At 43.3% G+C, this 17,193-nt stretch overlaps 3 protein-coding genes across 4 annotated transcripts; 1 reads left to right on the top strand and 2 right to left on the bottom strand.

Moving 5' to 3' along the window:
• The first annotated feature begins 236 nt into the window (after positions 1 to 236).
• Positions 237 to 6,081, top strand: zc3h14 (zinc finger CCCH-type containing 14). 2 transcript variants are annotated; one of them, XM_062468029.1, is made up of 17 exons: positions 237 to 457; positions 883 to 925; positions 1,041 to 1,155; positions 1,269 to 1,309; positions 1,431 to 1,605; positions 1,860 to 2,202; positions 2,429 to 2,622; positions 2,858 to 2,958; positions 3,188 to 3,343; positions 3,472 to 3,549; positions 3,681 to 3,843; positions 4,010 to 4,230; positions 4,349 to 4,481; positions 4,712 to 4,848; positions 5,204 to 5,295; positions 5,534 to 5,640; positions 5,829 to 6,081. In XM_062468029.1, the coding sequence occupies exons 1-17, from the start codon at positions 422 to 424 to the stop codon at positions 5,830 to 5,832; spliced, it is 2,139 nt and encodes a 712-aa protein (XP_062324013.1). In that variant the 5' UTR covers positions 237 to 421; the 3' UTR covers positions 5,833 to 6,081. The 2 variants fall into 2 exon arrangements, with proteins under 2 accessions (XP_062324013.1, XP_062324014.1); XM_062468030.1 differs by having other exon boundaries at positions 2,432 to 2,622.
• Positions 6,082 to 8,238: 2,157 nt separating this feature from the next.
• Positions 8,239 to 11,512, bottom strand: eif2b2 (eukaryotic translation initiation factor 2B, subunit 2 beta). The gene is made up of 8 exons (XM_062468376.1): positions 11,232 to 11,512; positions 10,656 to 10,776; positions 10,286 to 10,437; positions 9,822 to 9,985; positions 9,552 to 9,647; positions 9,231 to 9,368; positions 9,023 to 9,089; positions 8,239 to 8,735 (listed from the first exon to the last, which is right to left on the bottom strand). The coding sequence occupies exons 1-8, from the start codon at positions 11,401 to 11,403 to the stop codon at positions 8,578 to 8,580; spliced, it is 1,068 nt and encodes a 355-aa protein (XP_062324360.1). The 5' UTR covers positions 11,404 to 11,512; the 3' UTR covers positions 8,239 to 8,577.
• Positions 11,513 to 11,908: 396 nt separating this feature from the next.
• Positions 11,909 to 16,238, bottom strand: tmed10 (transmembrane p24 trafficking protein 10). Its single transcript, XM_062467073.1, has 5 exons — positions 15,991 to 16,238; positions 14,874 to 14,994; positions 14,566 to 14,639; positions 13,499 to 13,625; positions 11,909 to 13,329 (listed from the first exon to the last, which is right to left on the bottom strand). The coding sequence occupies exons 1-5, from the start codon at positions 16,165 to 16,167 to the stop codon at positions 13,208 to 13,210; spliced, it is 621 nt and encodes a 206-aa protein (XP_062323057.1). The 5' UTR covers positions 16,168 to 16,238; the 3' UTR covers positions 11,909 to 13,207.
• Between the last annotated feature and the right edge of the window lie 955 nt (positions 16,239 to 17,193).

Here is a 17,193-nt window from a genome sequence, read left to right on the forward strand (position 1 = left end):
TTCCTTATAATATTGAATAGTATATAACATTTTAAGGCTTTCTTATTTCGATTAAGAGATACTATCAAGAGATTAAAGTCTATTAGAAATACTGTAAAGCACGGATAGAGTTTGAAAATGTGGCTTTATGAACATTAAATTTACCTGATCAGAACCATAATGTTAACAATCAAGTTTAAGGATACCATAACGTGTGGTTCATTTTCTACAGTCTATGGCTTGGTCAGTCAACTCGACGTCATCGCCATGTGCCCCATACTGCATTTCGGTTGATGGTGTGTTTGTGTCGGTTTGTGTTAACTATCTAGCTAGCAAGAACATAGTACTGCTGTAGCATTTTTCGAGCTACTCAGTTTTAGGTACGCTGTTGCATCTAGCAAGCTAATAAAAACACATCGGTTGTTTGTCACAGATTGAAAATATGGAGATTGGGACAGAAATAAGCAAGAAAATTAGGGTAAGACGTAATTTAATAGTCGTGTGTGGTAGCTTGTAGTAGTCGTGTGTGGTAGCTAGCTTGCTACTGCTACTGTTAGCATAGTTAGCCTATTTGTCTCACTGTAGTCTAATCTAGTCTAGTGGTTGTGATATGCTAGCCTTATTGACAGCTTTTGTATGAACTATTTAGCTAGCAAATATTTAGATCCCAACCTGTTCTATGCATTTCTAACTAGCTCATGAAGTTATTTGTTTGGGAGCAATTGGTGGGGGCAGCCAGCTACGCAGGAGATAAATGTTGTAGAAAATGTGTCATGCTACATAGCCGTACAGTGTGTGCTTGTAGCTCAATCTGGATTGGAAATGCTGGTGATAATGCATACATAGAACTGAAACCAACGAGTGATCTAAAGTTTCTTCTCTTTTTTTAATGCCATATTTCAGGCAGCCATCAAGGGCAAGCTTCAGGAACTTGGAGCGTATGTGGGTAAGTATGGAGAGTAGTGCTTTGAAGCCAGCTTTAAAATATTACCCCTACTAATATGAATGAAACTGACAGATAAGTTAAATTGAGCTACCCTAACCTTTTTTTTTTTGTTCAGACGAGGAACTTCCTGACTACATAATGGTTATGGTGGCGAACAAGAAGACTTCCCAACAAATGGCAGACGACCTCTCTCTCTTTCTTGGGAACAACACTATCAAGTTTACTGTCTGGTAACTAGCAGATTTTCTTCTATATGACGTGACTTGAGTGTTCCTCTATGAGTAATGTATTCGCTTGGCGGTAATATGTCAATAGAGTTGCTTGGGTTTGGTTGTCATTGCAGGTTGCATGGTGTCCTTGAGAAGCTAAGGTCTGTTGCAGTGGGTAAGTCCCCCCAAATACTATCCCACTGCCAAAGTGGTTATTGATTGTAAAAAATCATTTAAAAATGCATCTGATTGCGATGGCATTGTAGCTGATATCGTGATGTTTTATCTGTTTGTAGAGCCAGCAACCTCAAGACCCCAGCTCTTTGATAGTGGTGTTCCTGCTGCTGAGAGTCATGATTTGGGGAGTGAAGTCAGGAAGGGGGAGGGGTCGAAGGCCCTTGCTGTGTCCAGCACACGCTCTGACAGGGCAGAGACCCGTGTGTCAAGCTCTGCCCATGACCACCATGCAAGGTGAGTGTCTGCAGGTCATCATAAGGTCTAGAACAGATGGCCATTGAACAGATGGGGATTTCCAGTGACCATGCATCTGGTGTGTCTGTCATACTAGCTAAACATGTTATCGTGGCTCTGGCTTTTGTCTTAGTGAACATAAAGTAATTACATATACATGTAAATCTGGATGGAGTAGGATATTTGACCCCCAACCTACCGCCACCTCTATGAACGACCGTGGGTTAACGTCACACATGGTCGTTTATCTGAAGGGCTGCCGCAGCAGAGCGAATGTCCTCCCGCCTGACGTCCACTGTGAAGCCCATGATGGAGCCGCCGTCCTCTGAAGCAGTCATCGACATCAAGCCTGAACTGGACGATGACCTCATTGCCACAGACGTGGTGGAGGTAGGCGTCCCAGGTGGTCGCACGCGCGGAAACTCCAGCCGTGCCACGGCGCAGGTCTACAGACCCCCGCCCGGCAGGTCCTACTCCGGCAGGTCTGCGGACACCTATAGGTCTTTTGAGGGGTCCTCACACAGCAGGCACCAGGAAGGAACCTTGCAGGACCGAAGAAGCAACAGGACCTCCAGAAATGGGGCCAGCAGTAGTAGGGTATGTTGAACAGCAACTGCAGCTTAAAATAATCTTTGGGGACTAACAACTGCTTTGAATATCCAAGGGTTTGCTAGTGAATTGTGGATATATATATTTTACCATAACACCCTTGTAAAACTCCTTAGAATTATGAATGTACACCTTGATAATCAAAGTCATCACCACAGTAACCCTAGCTTCTAGTACCTTCCTGTGTTTGACCGAATCCTGTTCTGTTTCGCAGCAGCAGCAGGAGGAGGCTTCACGAAAACGCAAGGCGCCAGTAGCCAGTTCCGTGGTCCGGGTGAGCAGGGCTGCAGACGAGGCTCAGGATAGTGACGACCAGGATGAAGAAGATGACGATGATGAGGAGGATGAAGGATATGGGGCCCGGAGCATGTCCAGCCGGGTCTCCCTGCCTAGGAAACCAGAACGCAGGTGAGCGGTGGTGCTGTCTGTGGGACCGTTCAGCGCTGCATTTAGGGCTTTAAAAAGAACCACAGGTCTCAAAGTGGCTCCACCTATATAAATGTCAGAGAATAGTGTCATCTATTTTTTTTTTTTTTTTTTTTTTTTATAAAGGTTGTCTTTGAAATGATGGCTTCATATTCTGATGCTCAAGCCTTTAGCAGTATTAGCTTGGGGTATGAATGTGTCGTATGTGTTCCTCCAGACCCTCCCTGCCACCAGCCAAACAGGCCAATAAGAACCTGCTACTCAAAGCCATCTCTGAGGCGCAGGATTCCATCTCCAAGACAACAGCTTACCAAACAGGTACATGTGCTTCCCATGCTAGCTGATTAATAGTGTGTGTGATAGGGCATGACTAGAGGGGTTTAAGAGGCTCTGGACACCCCATTGGATAACTTTGACCCAGTGACACTGACTGGTGATCACGGAGGGTCATACTGATCCATCTTCAGGCCTTCAGAGGAGCAGTGGAGAAACACAAGCTCTTGGCTGAGCTGTGATGTTCTTCCTGTTGCCCTCCTCCTCCCTCCAGTCCACCAGAAGCAGACGGTGCCTGTGGCGCCCCGGACCCGTATGGTCAGCAACGAGATGAGTGCCGCCATCCAGCTGGTCCAGGAACACCTTCACAGCCTGGCTCCTCGGCCCCAGACCTACACCCCCACCGGGCTCCAGCCCCCTAGGCACGCTGGTGGGTCACATACCACCCCGGACATTAGAATTCTGGGTGTATTTGGTTGACTAGTTATAATGTCATGTAATGCAGTTGCTAATTACAAAAGGTATATTGATCTTGAGACAATGTCCTCTCCCTTCCAGTTCAGTCGAGATCGCTGGCGTCCCGTCTCCAGTTGGACCTGCCGGAGGAGAACGCCACAACGCTGCCCTCTGACTTAGGTAGGAGGAACCTGCACTACCCAAGCGACTGGAGTCTGGACCAGGAGTTCTCAAACTGTAGAGCTTGTGAAGTAACGGCCCAGTATTGTGCTATAGAACAGAGGATGATTTTTGAGCGTTTTGTGCTTCAGTGGCAGAGGCAGCCCAGGAGCAAGAGAGCAAGGCCCTGGACACGCGCTCCTTCATCATGAGCAGGCCTGTCCTGGCGGAGGAGCCCGTCTCTGTGAGGAGCAGGCTGGGCCTTCTGAATAAGGAGGAAATCACGCCTGCTACACCGCGCATGGTGCAGGCCAGGTACACACACAACATAGTGTTCGCCTCTTTCAATCTCGCCCTTTTACCAGGCCCTCACAATAGTTAGCTTGTCAGTGTTGGGCTTCTTGTAGACCTAAACTCAGCCTCTGGTGTGAGTGTTGTGGCTCTTCCGAGTTGAAGGGTTTTGTTCCCACTGTCTCCTTAGTAAGGAGAAGGGTTCTATGCTGGGCTCCGCTAGTCCCAAGTTCATCGTGACGCTGGACGGCATCCCAAGCCCACTTGGGAACCTCGCCGACTGCGACATGGAGACGGATGACGGTGCCAGAGTGGCTAAGACCGCCGTAGCCGAGGCAGCCATCCATTTGAACCGTGAGCCAAAACTGAGCATCCACCAGAGACTCCAGCATGGAGCCCTCTTTGCTGACGGTAAGGCTCTTTCAGGACACTGGGGGTAGGTTGAGATGTGGTTGCCCCAAATGGTACTGCACATGGTGTATTATGTGCCTTCCTAAGCATGTCCTCCATCTCATCCCCCCGTTTCTAGAGGAAGAGATGGAGATGGGGGAAGACGAGGCTGTCCCTGTCAAACGACAGAAGGTTCTAGAACGCTGCAAGTTCTGGCCCGTGTGTAAGAGTGCAGACGACTGTTTATACCACCATCCTACCACACAGTGCAAGTAAGTACTCTGTGAATACAGACGGCCCAGGTGAAACATCCTGGAGATGGGATTGAATATGCAAGGATTGAATATTGCTTTTGCTGCACACCCCTTCATTATTTAACATAATTTTATAATTTTGCTTGTCCAGAATGGTGAAGTTGATGATTATTCCGGCTATAAGTACATGGCATGCAGGTTTGCTCTTGTTTTAATCTCCTATGTCTTTCATTCTTGTCTCATGGAAGGACATTCCCCAACTGCAAGTTTGGAGAGAAATGTCTGTTTGTCCACCCCAACTGTAAATACGATGCTAAGTGCACCAAGCCAGACTGCCCCTTCACTCACGTGAGCCGCAGAGGCCCCGCCCCCCCTCCCAGACCAGGTAGGAGGACACACCCACACAGCATCCAGTATTACCAGTAAATAAATCCCTGTATCAGCATGAGTTTCAGTAATTGAATGGGTTGGGGAGGATTGTGGATGTTTGAATGGGCATAAGGACATGATAGCACAGTGTTTCCTGCCGCCACGGTATCAGAAATTGTTAGAGTGCATGTCGGAGAATAGCGCGGACACGCGCTTCACACCGCAGTTGAGATTGCGTGTGTGCGTCCTTGAGAACTGTAAGTCGTACGGACAGACCTGCCCCCACTGCTTAAAAAAAAATATCCTAAAGGAAACACTGTAGCCATTTGAGATGTGTAGCTTTTGAAGCCCTGTTCCTGTCTCCCCTTCAGTCTATACTCCAGCTCCACAGACGCAGAGTGCTAGTGTGTGCCGCTTCTTCCCAGAGTGTAAGAAGGTGGACTGCCCCTTCTACCACCCCAAGGTAGTACACAGGACCACCATATACGTTGACGCTCATCTTTAAATCTGTGATTCTGGAGCACCTTTCTTTGAGGCCTTGACTTGAGATGCATTTTGTAGATTATCATAGTATCTATACATCCAGAAGTATTGTTACTACTGCTTTAAGCGGTAGTGCAGCTGGCACTGTTTTTCTGAGTGGAAAAGTGGAGACCACAGCAGGAACAGACTGGATGTTAACACATTGTCTTTTTATGCAGCCTTGCAGGTTTGCAGCCCAGTGCAGGCGTACCGGATGTACCTTCTACCACCCCTCCACCTCTGTACCTCCCAGACACGCCCTCAAATGGACAAAAACTCAGAGCAGGTAGGAAGGAACACACACTCTACAAACACAATACACATACACACATGAAGAGCGCTGAGACTATGCAGGTACAGTGTCATTTACTAATCGATACAGTGAAATATAATGTATATAATATGACTATTGGACTGCAGGTCTGTGGTTGTATTGTAAGTTAACTCCAGTGTTTTGTTTGTCCCTTTTTGTAGTTGAGATCCTTACCGGCCCAGGTGTGCTGCTTCTGCTGTGGAAGAAACATTTCAGCTTTGTTTTCTTCTCCTAGATTTACCACACTATCAAATCTGTTGTTTAATTTCATCTTTAAATTCATTTTTATTTTATTTGTGAAACTTACTTTTAATAGAACTTAACAGGTACTGTAACTGGTTTTTGTACGTTGCTGTACTCTTGACTTTTTTTTACTGGGGGGGGGTGAGTAAAAGAAAAATAACCCCATATCAACATGTCAGTGTCTGTCTTTTGATTGTGAATATTTTTCATGTGTCTTATTTTGGGTCGATGATCATTGCGTGGTAGTAATTGGAGGGAAAACATGATGTAAAATATAGCGTTGAGTCTCGGTTTCTCCTGACGCAACTGGACATCCAAACCAACCTAGAACTATAAGGTTAACGTGTACATAGGACTATAGTTAACATGTATATGGAGTTGGACCTGAACACTTGAATTTGCTTCAGGTTCAATAGTAAATTAAAAGTTGGTGCTAGTTTTATATGGCTCCTCCAGAGAATTGAAGCCCCAGCTTTCTGTGGGTATGGCCTGGGTATGGCCAGGTTGGGGTGTGCAAAAATATATCCCGGCTGTGCCAAAATGACATTGTGTCCGGTGTCCTTGGACACTTCACCCTACTTGCCTCGGGGACAATGTCCCTGTACTTACTGTAAGTCGCTCTGGATAAGAGTGTCTGCTAATTGACTAAATGTAATATCCATACTTCGAGTTTGAAGTAATATGGGAAGCATCACCAGAAGAAATGCACCTAGTCCTGGAAATACACAACTTGGAGAATGAGAGAGGAAATTAGGTAGATTACCACCATTAACAAACAATTATAGCAGTAAAAGGGAGACATATCATCCTCTACCTTCACATTCTCAGTAGCAACAGCATTCTCCTTCAGCTACTTGAAACAGCTTTTGAACCATCTCAATGAGCCCTTGGCCTCAGGGGACCTCATTCATCGTGGTCTGTGACAATGGGCAGGTTTATGAGATTTGACAATTAATCGTCCATCTTCCGTAATGATGGCCAAGGTGTTCCATGTGCGCAACTTCTCGGATTAGTTTCTTGACCTCAGCGTCGGCGTCTCCGACAACAGGCAGGTTGTAGAGTGAAAAGTTAATCATATTCCATCTTCAAGTGATGCTGCCGTCTATCATGTGAGCAAGCAGAACTTAGTCTGTAGTCCTTTACAGTGGTTTTGGACAGACTCATCTTCAGCTTTCTCTGAAGTCCGAGTGAACAGTAATAGGAATGTATCTATCAAAATAATATAAGATATACCTTTATTCGTCCCAATGGGGAAATTTGGGAAATGTATTGCTGGTGCGTAACGCGTTGACACTTCCGAGTGTTTTTTGAGGAAGCAAAATTGACTTCAGGAAAAATCAGCCCCGTTTCAAAACTTCACCAGTTAAAGCATATAACAAATTATATATATATGGAGGAGAATTAGGCTGAAATTACAATTGATCTATTCACTACTGTTAGGCCTACAGACGGTCCAACACTCATAATAAATCGTTTTTACTATAGATACATTTTGGTGAAACAAATATGTATCCGAACAGTAGGAAGACTATGCGAGCTATGATGAAAGTGATTAAAAAATCTGGAAGTGGAACACAAAATCTCCCCTTTTCATGGAATGAACCATTTAACTCCGGTCACGACCATAATATTGACATAATTATGACTAGTATTTGAAATAGAATGTGAATCAACATTTCATGTTGCAATCAAAGGTGCACCCTCTCCCAACCGTGACTTGTAAATCCACATGTCACCACAAGAGAGCAGTGCAGAGCACAATGTGTTGCCGATTGCGCAATCTCTTTCAAAGACTCAAAAGACCTAAAAACCTCCTACATACTCGCCGGGTGCAGTGGCGTGCGCCTGTAATCCAAGCTACTGGGAGGCTGAGGCTGGCGGATCGTTTGAGCTCAGGAGTTCTGAGCTGCAGTGCACTATGCCGATCGGGTGTCCGCACTAAGTTCGGTATCGATATGGTGCTCCTGGGGGAGCCCGGGACCACCAGGTCGTCTAAGGAGGGGTGCACCGGCCCAGGTCGGAAACGGAGCAGGCCAAAGCCCCCGTGCCGCTCAGTAGTGGGATCGCGCCTGTGAATAGACGCTGTAGTGCAGCCTGAGCAATATAGCGGGACTCGGTCTCCTTTTTTGTTTTTACAAACAAAACGTTGTTCATATTGGCAGCAAATCTTACTATTTTGAGGGAGGGGGTCGACAAATAGGTGATCTCCCACGCCAAAAGCTCTACAACCGACTGCCTCCTTCCGGTCAACTGCTGTAATTTCTCGTGTTTCATTTATACTTCCTTATAATACACAGTAGGGGGCAGTGTTCTCGATTACACCGTGTATGAGATTGCAGTCTTTCAATTTATTTCAGCCGTTCACAATATGATACCGATGCCACAATCCAATGTCAGACTGATGCAGTTTCTGTAATGATCTATAATAGCCACGTCTCTTTTGAAAAAAAAAAACAATCCTTTGCACCATTGTGTGACCAGAATATACAAATTAAGGAAAACACACCTACAGTATACTGTACGTTAGCCTGTACTGATGAAAACGTCCAACTTCAAAATGAATCGTAATTTAGTTTGATACACAAACAAATGACCATCCTTCAGTAAAGAACCAGAACATAAGTTTGCATCAACCTTTTTTTTATTATAGTTATTTATAAACACTGATTAGAGTTCATGGTCTTCAGGGTGGTACAGTTCACTCATGAGACGGTAGATGTAGGAGGGGGCGTTGCCACCAATGTTGGAGATGAACAGTGTGATGAGCTCCGGTGGAACGTAGTCAAATACGGGACAGTGCACGTTCACCTTAGACAGTATCTCACCTGGAAGGGGGCAAAGGAAATCCAGAAAACAGAAATAAAGTTAGACACCAAAATATTACTGGTCACAGCTTGGGTTGACGAGGATATGGAGTGAGGAGCTGAGAATTTATGAGGTGAGAAAGAGAAGTTGCAAAAAAAATAAACAGCCAGTCTTGAGAGTTCAACTTGATGTTGATCAATACTGATGTGAAACCACAGCTCCAGCTACTGCCATGTCAGTTAGGTTATTTCTTATAGACTTTTTGGCAATAAATGAATAAATAGGGCGTTTCTGTGCTCCGTCATACCTTCCGTGAACGGAAGCACTTCATGTGGGGAGACAAACTTGTAGAATGTGTCCTCTTCATTTGGAAACTGAGGGTAAAGAATGCACACGTTATTATCACCATCACACCCAGAAATGATTAAATCCCCTCAATGAAGCAGTGGAGGTTTTTTGTTGTTGTTTTTTTTTTGGTGGCTGGGTCCTATGTGAGTGCTCAATGCTGGGTCTACCTGTGGGGAGAGCTTGAACATGGGGGCACAGACGATGAGCGGGGTGGAGTGGTGCTTGGCAGCTAGCGCCAACGTGTGGGTTCCATTGACCGCTCTCAGCCCTCCGTTAGCTAGAACCGTCTGTGTGCCAATGATGACCTGGAGAGAGAGAGAGAAATAGTCAGTGATTACAATTAATCTACTGCTAGTTCTGGAAGATTCCCAATTGTTCACCATCTTCAAAGAAGCAAGTCTTCATGGGGTCATCTTCACACATTCAACAACCTTAGGTTATCTAAATTGTCATACATTTTTTATAATTGTTATATTATATAAATGTACCTTATTGACACGGGAAATGACAGCAAATATGGCTGCATCTGCTATGACAGTTGTTTCAATGCCAGCTTTTGAGAGACTAGTAGCCATTTCATGACCCTGGTCAGACAAAGAGAGATAACATGGCTCTGTTTACTAACAACAAATAGAATGGAAACAAGTTTTGATTCACGTGATGTCATTAAGAGAAACAGTTATTTGTACTTTGATGTACTTTGTGGTATATCATGCCCTTATTGATACCTTAGAGGTGGTTAAGATATATGACAGTACCTGGCAGAAGGGGGCGCACTCTGCCACGATGACATGGAATTTGCGTTTGCGCGCGGCGTCTTTGAGGAAGGCCTCCACGGTGCGCGAGCGGCCGATGGTCATGATGACCTCGTTGGAGTGGATGTGCTCCAGGGCCTGCATGGCGATGTTGTCTGTGGTGCCCTCTGGAAAAATGTCACACTGTAAGTTGATGATCATGTGTGGCTGGCTCTGAACACTCCAACAAGGGAGAGGGCAGTTTGCCAAAGGCGCTGTTTTGTTTAGATAACGTCTCCATTTCAGTTACATCTTCTCAGGCCTATGAGGAGTCTGAGAGGTAATTGTCGAGAAAGGCAGAGACAGGTGATATGTAATTACATACCTCCACATGGTTTATTGTCTCAAGCTTCAGTTAGAAACCCATGAACAGACTTGCTGTCTGACAGCATCTATTCCCTATAGCAGTCACTAAAGGTTGTTCTTACCAAGCTCTGTGAGCAGTTCGTTGATGGCCTCAATGACGTTAGATTTCAGGGGGGGGAACTGCTGCCTAAAGTTCTCCTCACTTAGCCCTCCTGATGTGAGCAGCTTGTGAAGTGACTCTTGCTGGTCAGCTTCCTCACTGCTGCCTCGAGATCTGGTGGTGGGGAGAGATCAGATAAAGGACTACCTAAATCAGTGCTTCTCAAACCTTTTTCTCATCCCCCCTTGTAAATTACTTGTGTTGCCATAGAGACTTGGGGTCCTGCTTACTGTGACTCTATGCACTGTATTGATTCATATGGCAAGCAGAAATAAGAAAAACTAAACTTAGTGTGATGACCTGACTTCTTGGTGGACATAGTGTATTCTGACCTGGCATACTCTTCCCTGATGATTTTCAACACCCGTCTGACCATGTTGCCAACTGTTGTCTCTGATGGCTGGGCGGCTGTCATCCTCCTCCCCTCCTTGCGAAGAATTTCCATCAGATCGCCTATGACAACATGTTAAAGACAATATATTTAACGTGTTGTTGAATACAATGCATTTCACTCGAATGATGCGCATTTGGCGTCGTATGTAAAGTCAACCTCAAATACTACAATTCCGTCGCCCTACGCATAAGCAAACAAGTCGAACCAGTAGCTACTCAACAATGGCACAGGGAGTTAACATTAGCACAACTAGCCAACTAGCTAATCTGGCACAATAGCTAGCCTGGTTCACTAGCTCCCTTGCTAACTAACTACACAATAAGTCAGTAGGCTAGAGCTACTACTAAAATTTGACACCATCATCCACGGTTGACAGCTGTCAAATGGAGAACATGTGTACAGTACTAACCCAGAATACCAAGCTATCAGTCTATTAAAAACTGTAATCATTTACTTACTTAAAAAGCTAGAATATGTCTATTTAACAGCGCCAGCTATCTAACAAGTAGTATACCTGCACTGCTCCATCGTGCCTGTGCTGTTATTCTGCGGAGCAAGGCTGTTGTTTCTCGGGCAGTTTCCCCTGAGCCACGGAGAGGTCCCATTCCACTACCTCCACGCTTCAAATCGGCCAGAAACGCCTCTATTCGCTCCGTGAGGTCTGTTTCCTTGTCAGGTCCGGGCATATTCTTGTTTTTTAGAAGAAATTCTACTCTTCAATACGCTAACAGTTCTCTCTGGTTAGACTTTCATCACTTTTACATCAGACCTGAGAAAACCGGAAATACAGTCGGGGATAGCTTCCGGGTCATTGTCTAGAATTTGGAATTAAATCTTTATATATATCTATGGTTATTTACATAGATATATATATATATATATATATATATATATATATGGTTATTTATAGCAAAGAACTTACTCGTTTATAGATAAGTGGTTCTCAATCTTATTGGCTTCAGTACCCCCATCTTCCTGATTTGAAGTACCTCCTATACCCATGTTTGTACCAATACCAATATTTTCATTATTAACTCTAGTATTTTTCAATTTTGCACTTTCAAGTACCCCATTGTACCTCTGCGTACGCCGGCCTAGGGGTAATCGTACCCCCCATTTGATCAGGGTACGTGTGATCTTATGACAGAGTACAGTATAACTATTCGGCAATTACAAACAAATGCGACAAAATGTTTTGTAAATCCATCCAATACTTTATTGAATAAAAGCCCAACATAAACCTTTATAAAATGTATAGCAATCAACATAGAAATCATTGACCGTACACATCGTAAAATGCACCGTTAAAAAATCGCCACAATCCACAGATGCAGTAGTAAAAGTGACCAAGGAGAACTACATTCTAACCTCCACATATCCTTAGGTAAACCAAACCCCTGAATTATAATAATACAAATAAAAAGATTTCTGGATAGATATTTTATGTTCAATCATTTGGAATAGATTACCATCCCCTGACAAACAGTCTTTCACTTTACATGATGTAAGCAACTACGCAAATTAAGCACATCAACCCTGGGGCTTGTCACTGTATTCTTTTTACTACATACCCTTCACCATTTCAAAGCTGACATGTCAAATGGCTAAATGGCCTCCATTAACAACCCTCTGTTGAGAATTACTCTATGCCCCCAATGTGATCTAATTGAAGAAACATGAAGGCTGGTTTCTGAAGTCATTGGTTGGTAATGAAAAGGGTGTACATGTGACACTTCTTTTGAAAAAGTAACTTAACATGCAAGCGTTTTGATAAACGTGACCTGTTAAAACTAAGAGGATATCATTTTCCTGATAACTCACACCACCTGAAACAGTTGTAATAGCAACTGTAAAGCACAATATTAAAACAAAGACGCTGTTGAATTTAGCTACCAAAAGTGAATGTAAATTAACTGACAAAACACAAAGTTCAGTGGTTGCCAAAGTTTCCTCTTCAGAGAAACCAAATCTTTACGATGTCTATAGAAGCCTTCACTTTGCACAAATGGGCACCAGTGATCTAGTTTGTATGGCATGTCAAAGAGAACAATTGAAGGGCAACATTTACTCCTGGTACATCCATTCAAACCAGATAAACTGAGCAAAAAAAATCTAACTGTACACAATAAATGACAGATTCAAGCAAAAAATTAAATAATTATTCTATAGGATGCAATATTCCAAACGTTGCAGATAGAACACTTAGAAACAGAAGTTAGATTTCACTTATCCTTTAAGATTTGAATCTATACTGTACATATACCCCTGTCTGATTCTATCAGCTACACTCCATCCCAAAAAACTAAATCTCCACATAGGTGTTCCACTTGCAGAGGACTGATACCCATTGTGCCCTTTCACACCATTTAAAACTAGCGTTGCGCCCTTCAATAACTGGTTGCTGAAGGTAGTCTGAGGTGGGTGGATGGGGGGGGGATGCGACGATGGCTGGCTGCTTCCCCTGGGGCAATTCTGGGGGTGGGGGCCACTCTACTCAATGAGTTTCTTTGCTTTGAAGAAGCGACGGAGGTAGAACACCTGCCAGGTGGCCAGGCCAATCAGACAGCACATTGAGAAAATGCTGAAGTACAAAACACGGGTGTTTGTAGACTCTGAAATGAATAGAAAGAAATATCAGCAATGTAATTCAATTCATTCGAGCTTGGGGTGTTGTCTTAATCATTGCACAATCAGCCCAGGGGACAAAACAGAACTTGGAGTTGTTTCCCTTTTATCAGAGCTTGATACATTTATGTTGTGAGTGACCTTCAGTATTCCTACCATTGGTGTCCCTCATCTCCTCCTCCCTCTTCTTCATGTAGGCAAAATCATTCACAATGGACTCTGACAGGTCCTCCAGTCTCCTGAGCTCCACTTCCAGAGGCTTCAGCTTTTCCACTTTAGCAATCTGATTGGATAGAAGACCCAACAATCAAAAACACATCATTTTCACGTGAATTAGATCAAAGGACTCACCACCTCACCCTCTAACCTTAAAAAATAAACTTCAAGGTCAGTAGGGAACAGTATATAATTGCCAAATGGATTTGAATTAAATATGCTATGACCTTTTGTCCAGTAGATGGCCCTCTTGAGCTCCTGTGTTTCTAAAACTATGTTGCAATCTATGCCAAGGACAAACTGATTCTGTTTTTATAAAGTAACCAAGAGAACACACAGTTTGTTCTTTGATGTTTCGTCTTCTCACAAGTTCAAAGCTTATATGTGAGGCCCGATACATAAAGTATTAGGTTCAACAAGTTTCTAATCATTGCTTGCCAACTTGACAAAATGTTCAGTAATTACAGATGATCTCATCTGGGAGAGATTCAAGCCAATAGAACAATCTGTTCAAATGTTGTGTAACTGGTAGGCATTTGTGCATGCGTGTTGGATGTCTTGGCACTAGATTTGTTCTGCTGTCTACTATAACACGCCATTGGCTTCAGGCGTACTTGTATACGTAAGCATGTGGCTGACCCAGTATAGTACATCCACCAACACAGGCGTGCCTACTACATTCACACAATACGCTGCCGTTCTCCTGCCCACTCACTAACTGGAATTCACTCAGCAGAACGTGTGTGGTGTGTGTATCTGTGGGCGGATGGCGATTCTCAGTCTAGAGGGCTTCCCAGCTCCCCCCCCCCCCTTCTTAAAATCGAGTCATCTGGCATTTTCAATTTTGAAAGGGAATAATGTACCTATTCATTTCTCTCCATATGCGTGATGTGGCATAAATATAATATTTTACAAATATTACACATACAAAGGAGTAAGTCAAATTAAAATGCCAAGCAGCAATTTTCCTTCATTTAAAGAAATCTTATTCAAACTAGACTACTCACCTCTTCATAGTTCTTGGCCTCCACCCCATGCTTCATGTCCAGGTTGACCAGTTGGTCTGGGACCCTCCCAGTTCCTGTTTGATATAAGACATAGATTCAAGTTAAAGACTAAATTGTGGTCACATTCAACCTGAATTGTTCATTTGGCTTAAAGAATCTTCAAATACAGTATGCACTACACGTGACAAATATTGTCCTTAACTTACTAGACTGAAGTGTCAAAGCTCTATAACTGAATATATTTAAATAATCAGAAGTTACCAGTATTTTCTAACAACAAATTAATGGCTGACTGCATGTCTACTCACCCATTGGAGACTTGCTCTCAAAGCACACCTCAAACATGTCATAATCCTCCGTAGTAAAGGCAAACTTTCCTTTCGCGGCATCTTCCTTGGAGTACAGTGTGTGAGTCGAGGAATCTGTAATCTAAAATATTAAGACTTTTGATATGAGATCTTTTGATACCCTTCCGAAGTAAACCACACCCGTATTCGAGCAGACAACTGATCATTTATATATAGTTGACCTTTACTTACAAAATTAATACATGCCCAATTGCCCATAGTGATATATAAAGTAACATTCTGTAAACCAATGATCTGACAGATGGTGCACGTTGCCCAATATTTTGAAGCTAAGGGTCTACACAATATTTTCACAAATCAAACAAGTAAATCTCATTTCATTGAAAGTGATAGTTATTTATTTTTAACCTACCTGCTTTTCATTCATATTTTTCTACCTAATTAGGGACGGTAACTTGCTAGCTTGCTAAACGTAGCTAGCTGTGTGGGAAGCAAGCTAACATTTTTGTTGGGCAAACTGGGCTAAGACTGACGTGTAACATCCTAATAAGAGTTCACCAGTGACAGAACAGACAGAGGCACATTTGCCAAAAGTAAATCACCATCAACACAGATTTCAGAGATACCGTATTTAAACGTTATTATGCGACCTGTATATAACCATATAATGAGTGTCCAGTTAATCCACAGTTAACAGACGAAAACATAGAGACATATAGCGTTAGCTAGCATAAGTGTAACGTTAAAACCAGGAAGGGCACGTCAGGCCCACAACACAGTTTGCTAGCTGACGACTCAACATCTAGTGCTACTGCTAGCTCAGTAGCTTAATAGCAATAGCAAAGACAGACTAATAATTGGACGCAGCTTGTTCAGATGTCACTCACTAGCTAATTTAACTCAGCTACTTTAGATTTTTTTTTCTTTAATTGAAAAATAGCAAGATAATGGGTATTTTTACATAGTTAGCTAGCTAGCCAAGTCAGGGCCCACTAGTGCGAGCTATCTTAGCTGGTTTAAATCAATAGATTAGCTCTAGATTGCTAACAACCAACTAAACCATACTGTATTCTGCTAAACTAGCTAGGCTTTGCGCCATCCTTGCCACCAAACTCACCTTTAGGTTTGTTTTGGTGTTCGCTTGTTCGGAAATGTCGTATTCCCCTGTGACGAGAACGTCTTTGTGGATCTCTTCTCGTAAACACTTCCTGGAGTTAACTGGTATAAAGAATGAAATTGAAAATACCGATTCAATGAGAACCGGTAAAAGCAGTAAGAAAACGAACCGAGCCATGGCTGTTAGCTACTAGCAAGCAGCAAGCTAGCCGAAATAAACACTAGCTACCGCAAATCAAACTGACGGGCTTGGGCAGCTCAATAGCGCAACCGCTGTTCAGGAGGGATATGTGCATGGTTTTTAGAAAACAGAAATTGTTATTGACTGTGCCCAGAAGTACTGCCAAGATTAACTGCAACACTTACAAGTCCAACAAATATTATGGACTGCTGGTGTACTACGGACAATGAATGTAGACTAGGTTTACACCGCGTCTTCCAGTTCAAGTCAAAGCCTTTTTTTTTATTAAGTTATCATTTTGTGTCTTGTTTCAAATTAAGTTACCATAAAATGACCATGTCTGTTCCATGGCAAAATATCTAACATGCCTCCACTGCACAGAAGCTGTATTATTTTTTTATGTTTTTGCGTGCAATTGGTATTTCACAGAAACTATGCCTATTTTATTTTTTATTTTGTTCCCATACTGATAAATATTTTCCCAGTTCTACATTGCATTACAGCCAGAGCAGTGTGGGTTAATCCTCAACAGTATGAGAACAGGAATATCATATTCAGGGTTCACTGGGGTATTAAGAAATCCCCAAGGCTGTTATTTTGTTGTCAGCGGCACAGGGATTACCCAATTACGTTTGACAGAGCTGTCCAGTTTCCAGGGAAACATCCCCTCACTGGCTCTCAAGAGGCGATCCGGCACTCGATGCTCTCTGCTTAGCAGAGTCTGTCACAGAGTAAGCAGTCATCATAGGACAGAGATTCCCCTTCAGTATTATTCCTTAGTGCATTAAATAACTACTCAGAAATGCATGTCATCATACTGACACACGGTGAAGTCCTATCTTCACCGACTTTCACGTCAATTTACCCAGCCGAGAAATGGTTAATTATATTTTACTGGATTTCCCTGAAGAACTGTGCTGAAGTAGTGAACTGCTCTAAATAAAACGTGTGTAACCCGCCATTTTCACAAGAGGGAAGGTAACAAGCCTGCTTGCGTCACTAGCCAGGTCAGACATTAAGGAA

This window comes from Osmerus eperlanus, chromosome 8 (genome assembly GCF_963692335.1).
Source record: "Osmerus eperlanus chromosome 8, fOsmEpe2.1, whole genome shotgun sequence".
Taxonomy (NCBI): domain Eukaryota; kingdom Metazoa; phylum Chordata; class Actinopteri; order Osmeriformes; family Osmeridae; genus Osmerus; species Osmerus eperlanus.

What these genes read in the sequence shown, in the direction of transcription:
- zc3h14 (XM_062468029.1), top strand. Translation starts at nt 422, where the DNA reads ATGGAGATTGGGACAGAAATAAGCAAGAAAATTAGG. An exon ending in ATGGGGCCAGCAGTAGTAGG is followed by an intron (nt 2,203 to 2,428) that starts GTATGTTGAACA and finishes TCTGTTTCGCAG; the next exon opens with CAGCAGCAGGAGGAGGCTTC. An exon ending in TGGAGCCCTCTTTGCTGACG is followed by an intron (nt 4,231 to 4,348) that starts GTAAGGCTCTTT and finishes CCCCGTTTCTAG; the next exon opens with AGGAAGAGATGGAGATGGGG.
- eif2b2 (XM_062468376.1), bottom strand. Translation starts at nt 11,403, where the DNA reads ATGCCCGGACCTGACAAGGAAACAGACCTCACGGAGCGAATAGAGGCG. An exon ending in ATCAGGGAAGAGTATGCCAG is followed by an intron (nt 10,438 to 10,655) that starts GTCAGAATACAC and finishes CCCCACCACCAG; the next exon opens with ATCTCGAGGCAGCAGTGAGG. An exon ending in TCATTTCCCGTGTCAATAAG is followed by an intron (nt 9,369 to 9,551) that starts GTACATTTATAT and finishes CTCTCTCTCCAG; the next exon opens with GTCATCATTGGCACACAGAC.
- tmed10 (XM_062467073.1), bottom strand. Translation starts at nt 16,167, where the DNA reads ATGGCTCGGTTCGTTTTCTTACTGCTTTTACCGGTTCTCATTGAATCG. An exon ending in ACACCAAAACAAACCTAAAG is followed by an intron (nt 14,995 to 15,990) that starts GTGAGTTTGGTG and finishes TTAATATTTTAG; the next exon opens with ATTACAGATTCCTCGACTCA. An exon ending in GGAGATGAGGGACACCAATG is followed by an intron (nt 13,330 to 13,498) that starts GTAGGAATACTG and finishes TATTCATTTCAG; the next exon opens with AGTCTACAAACACCCGTGTT.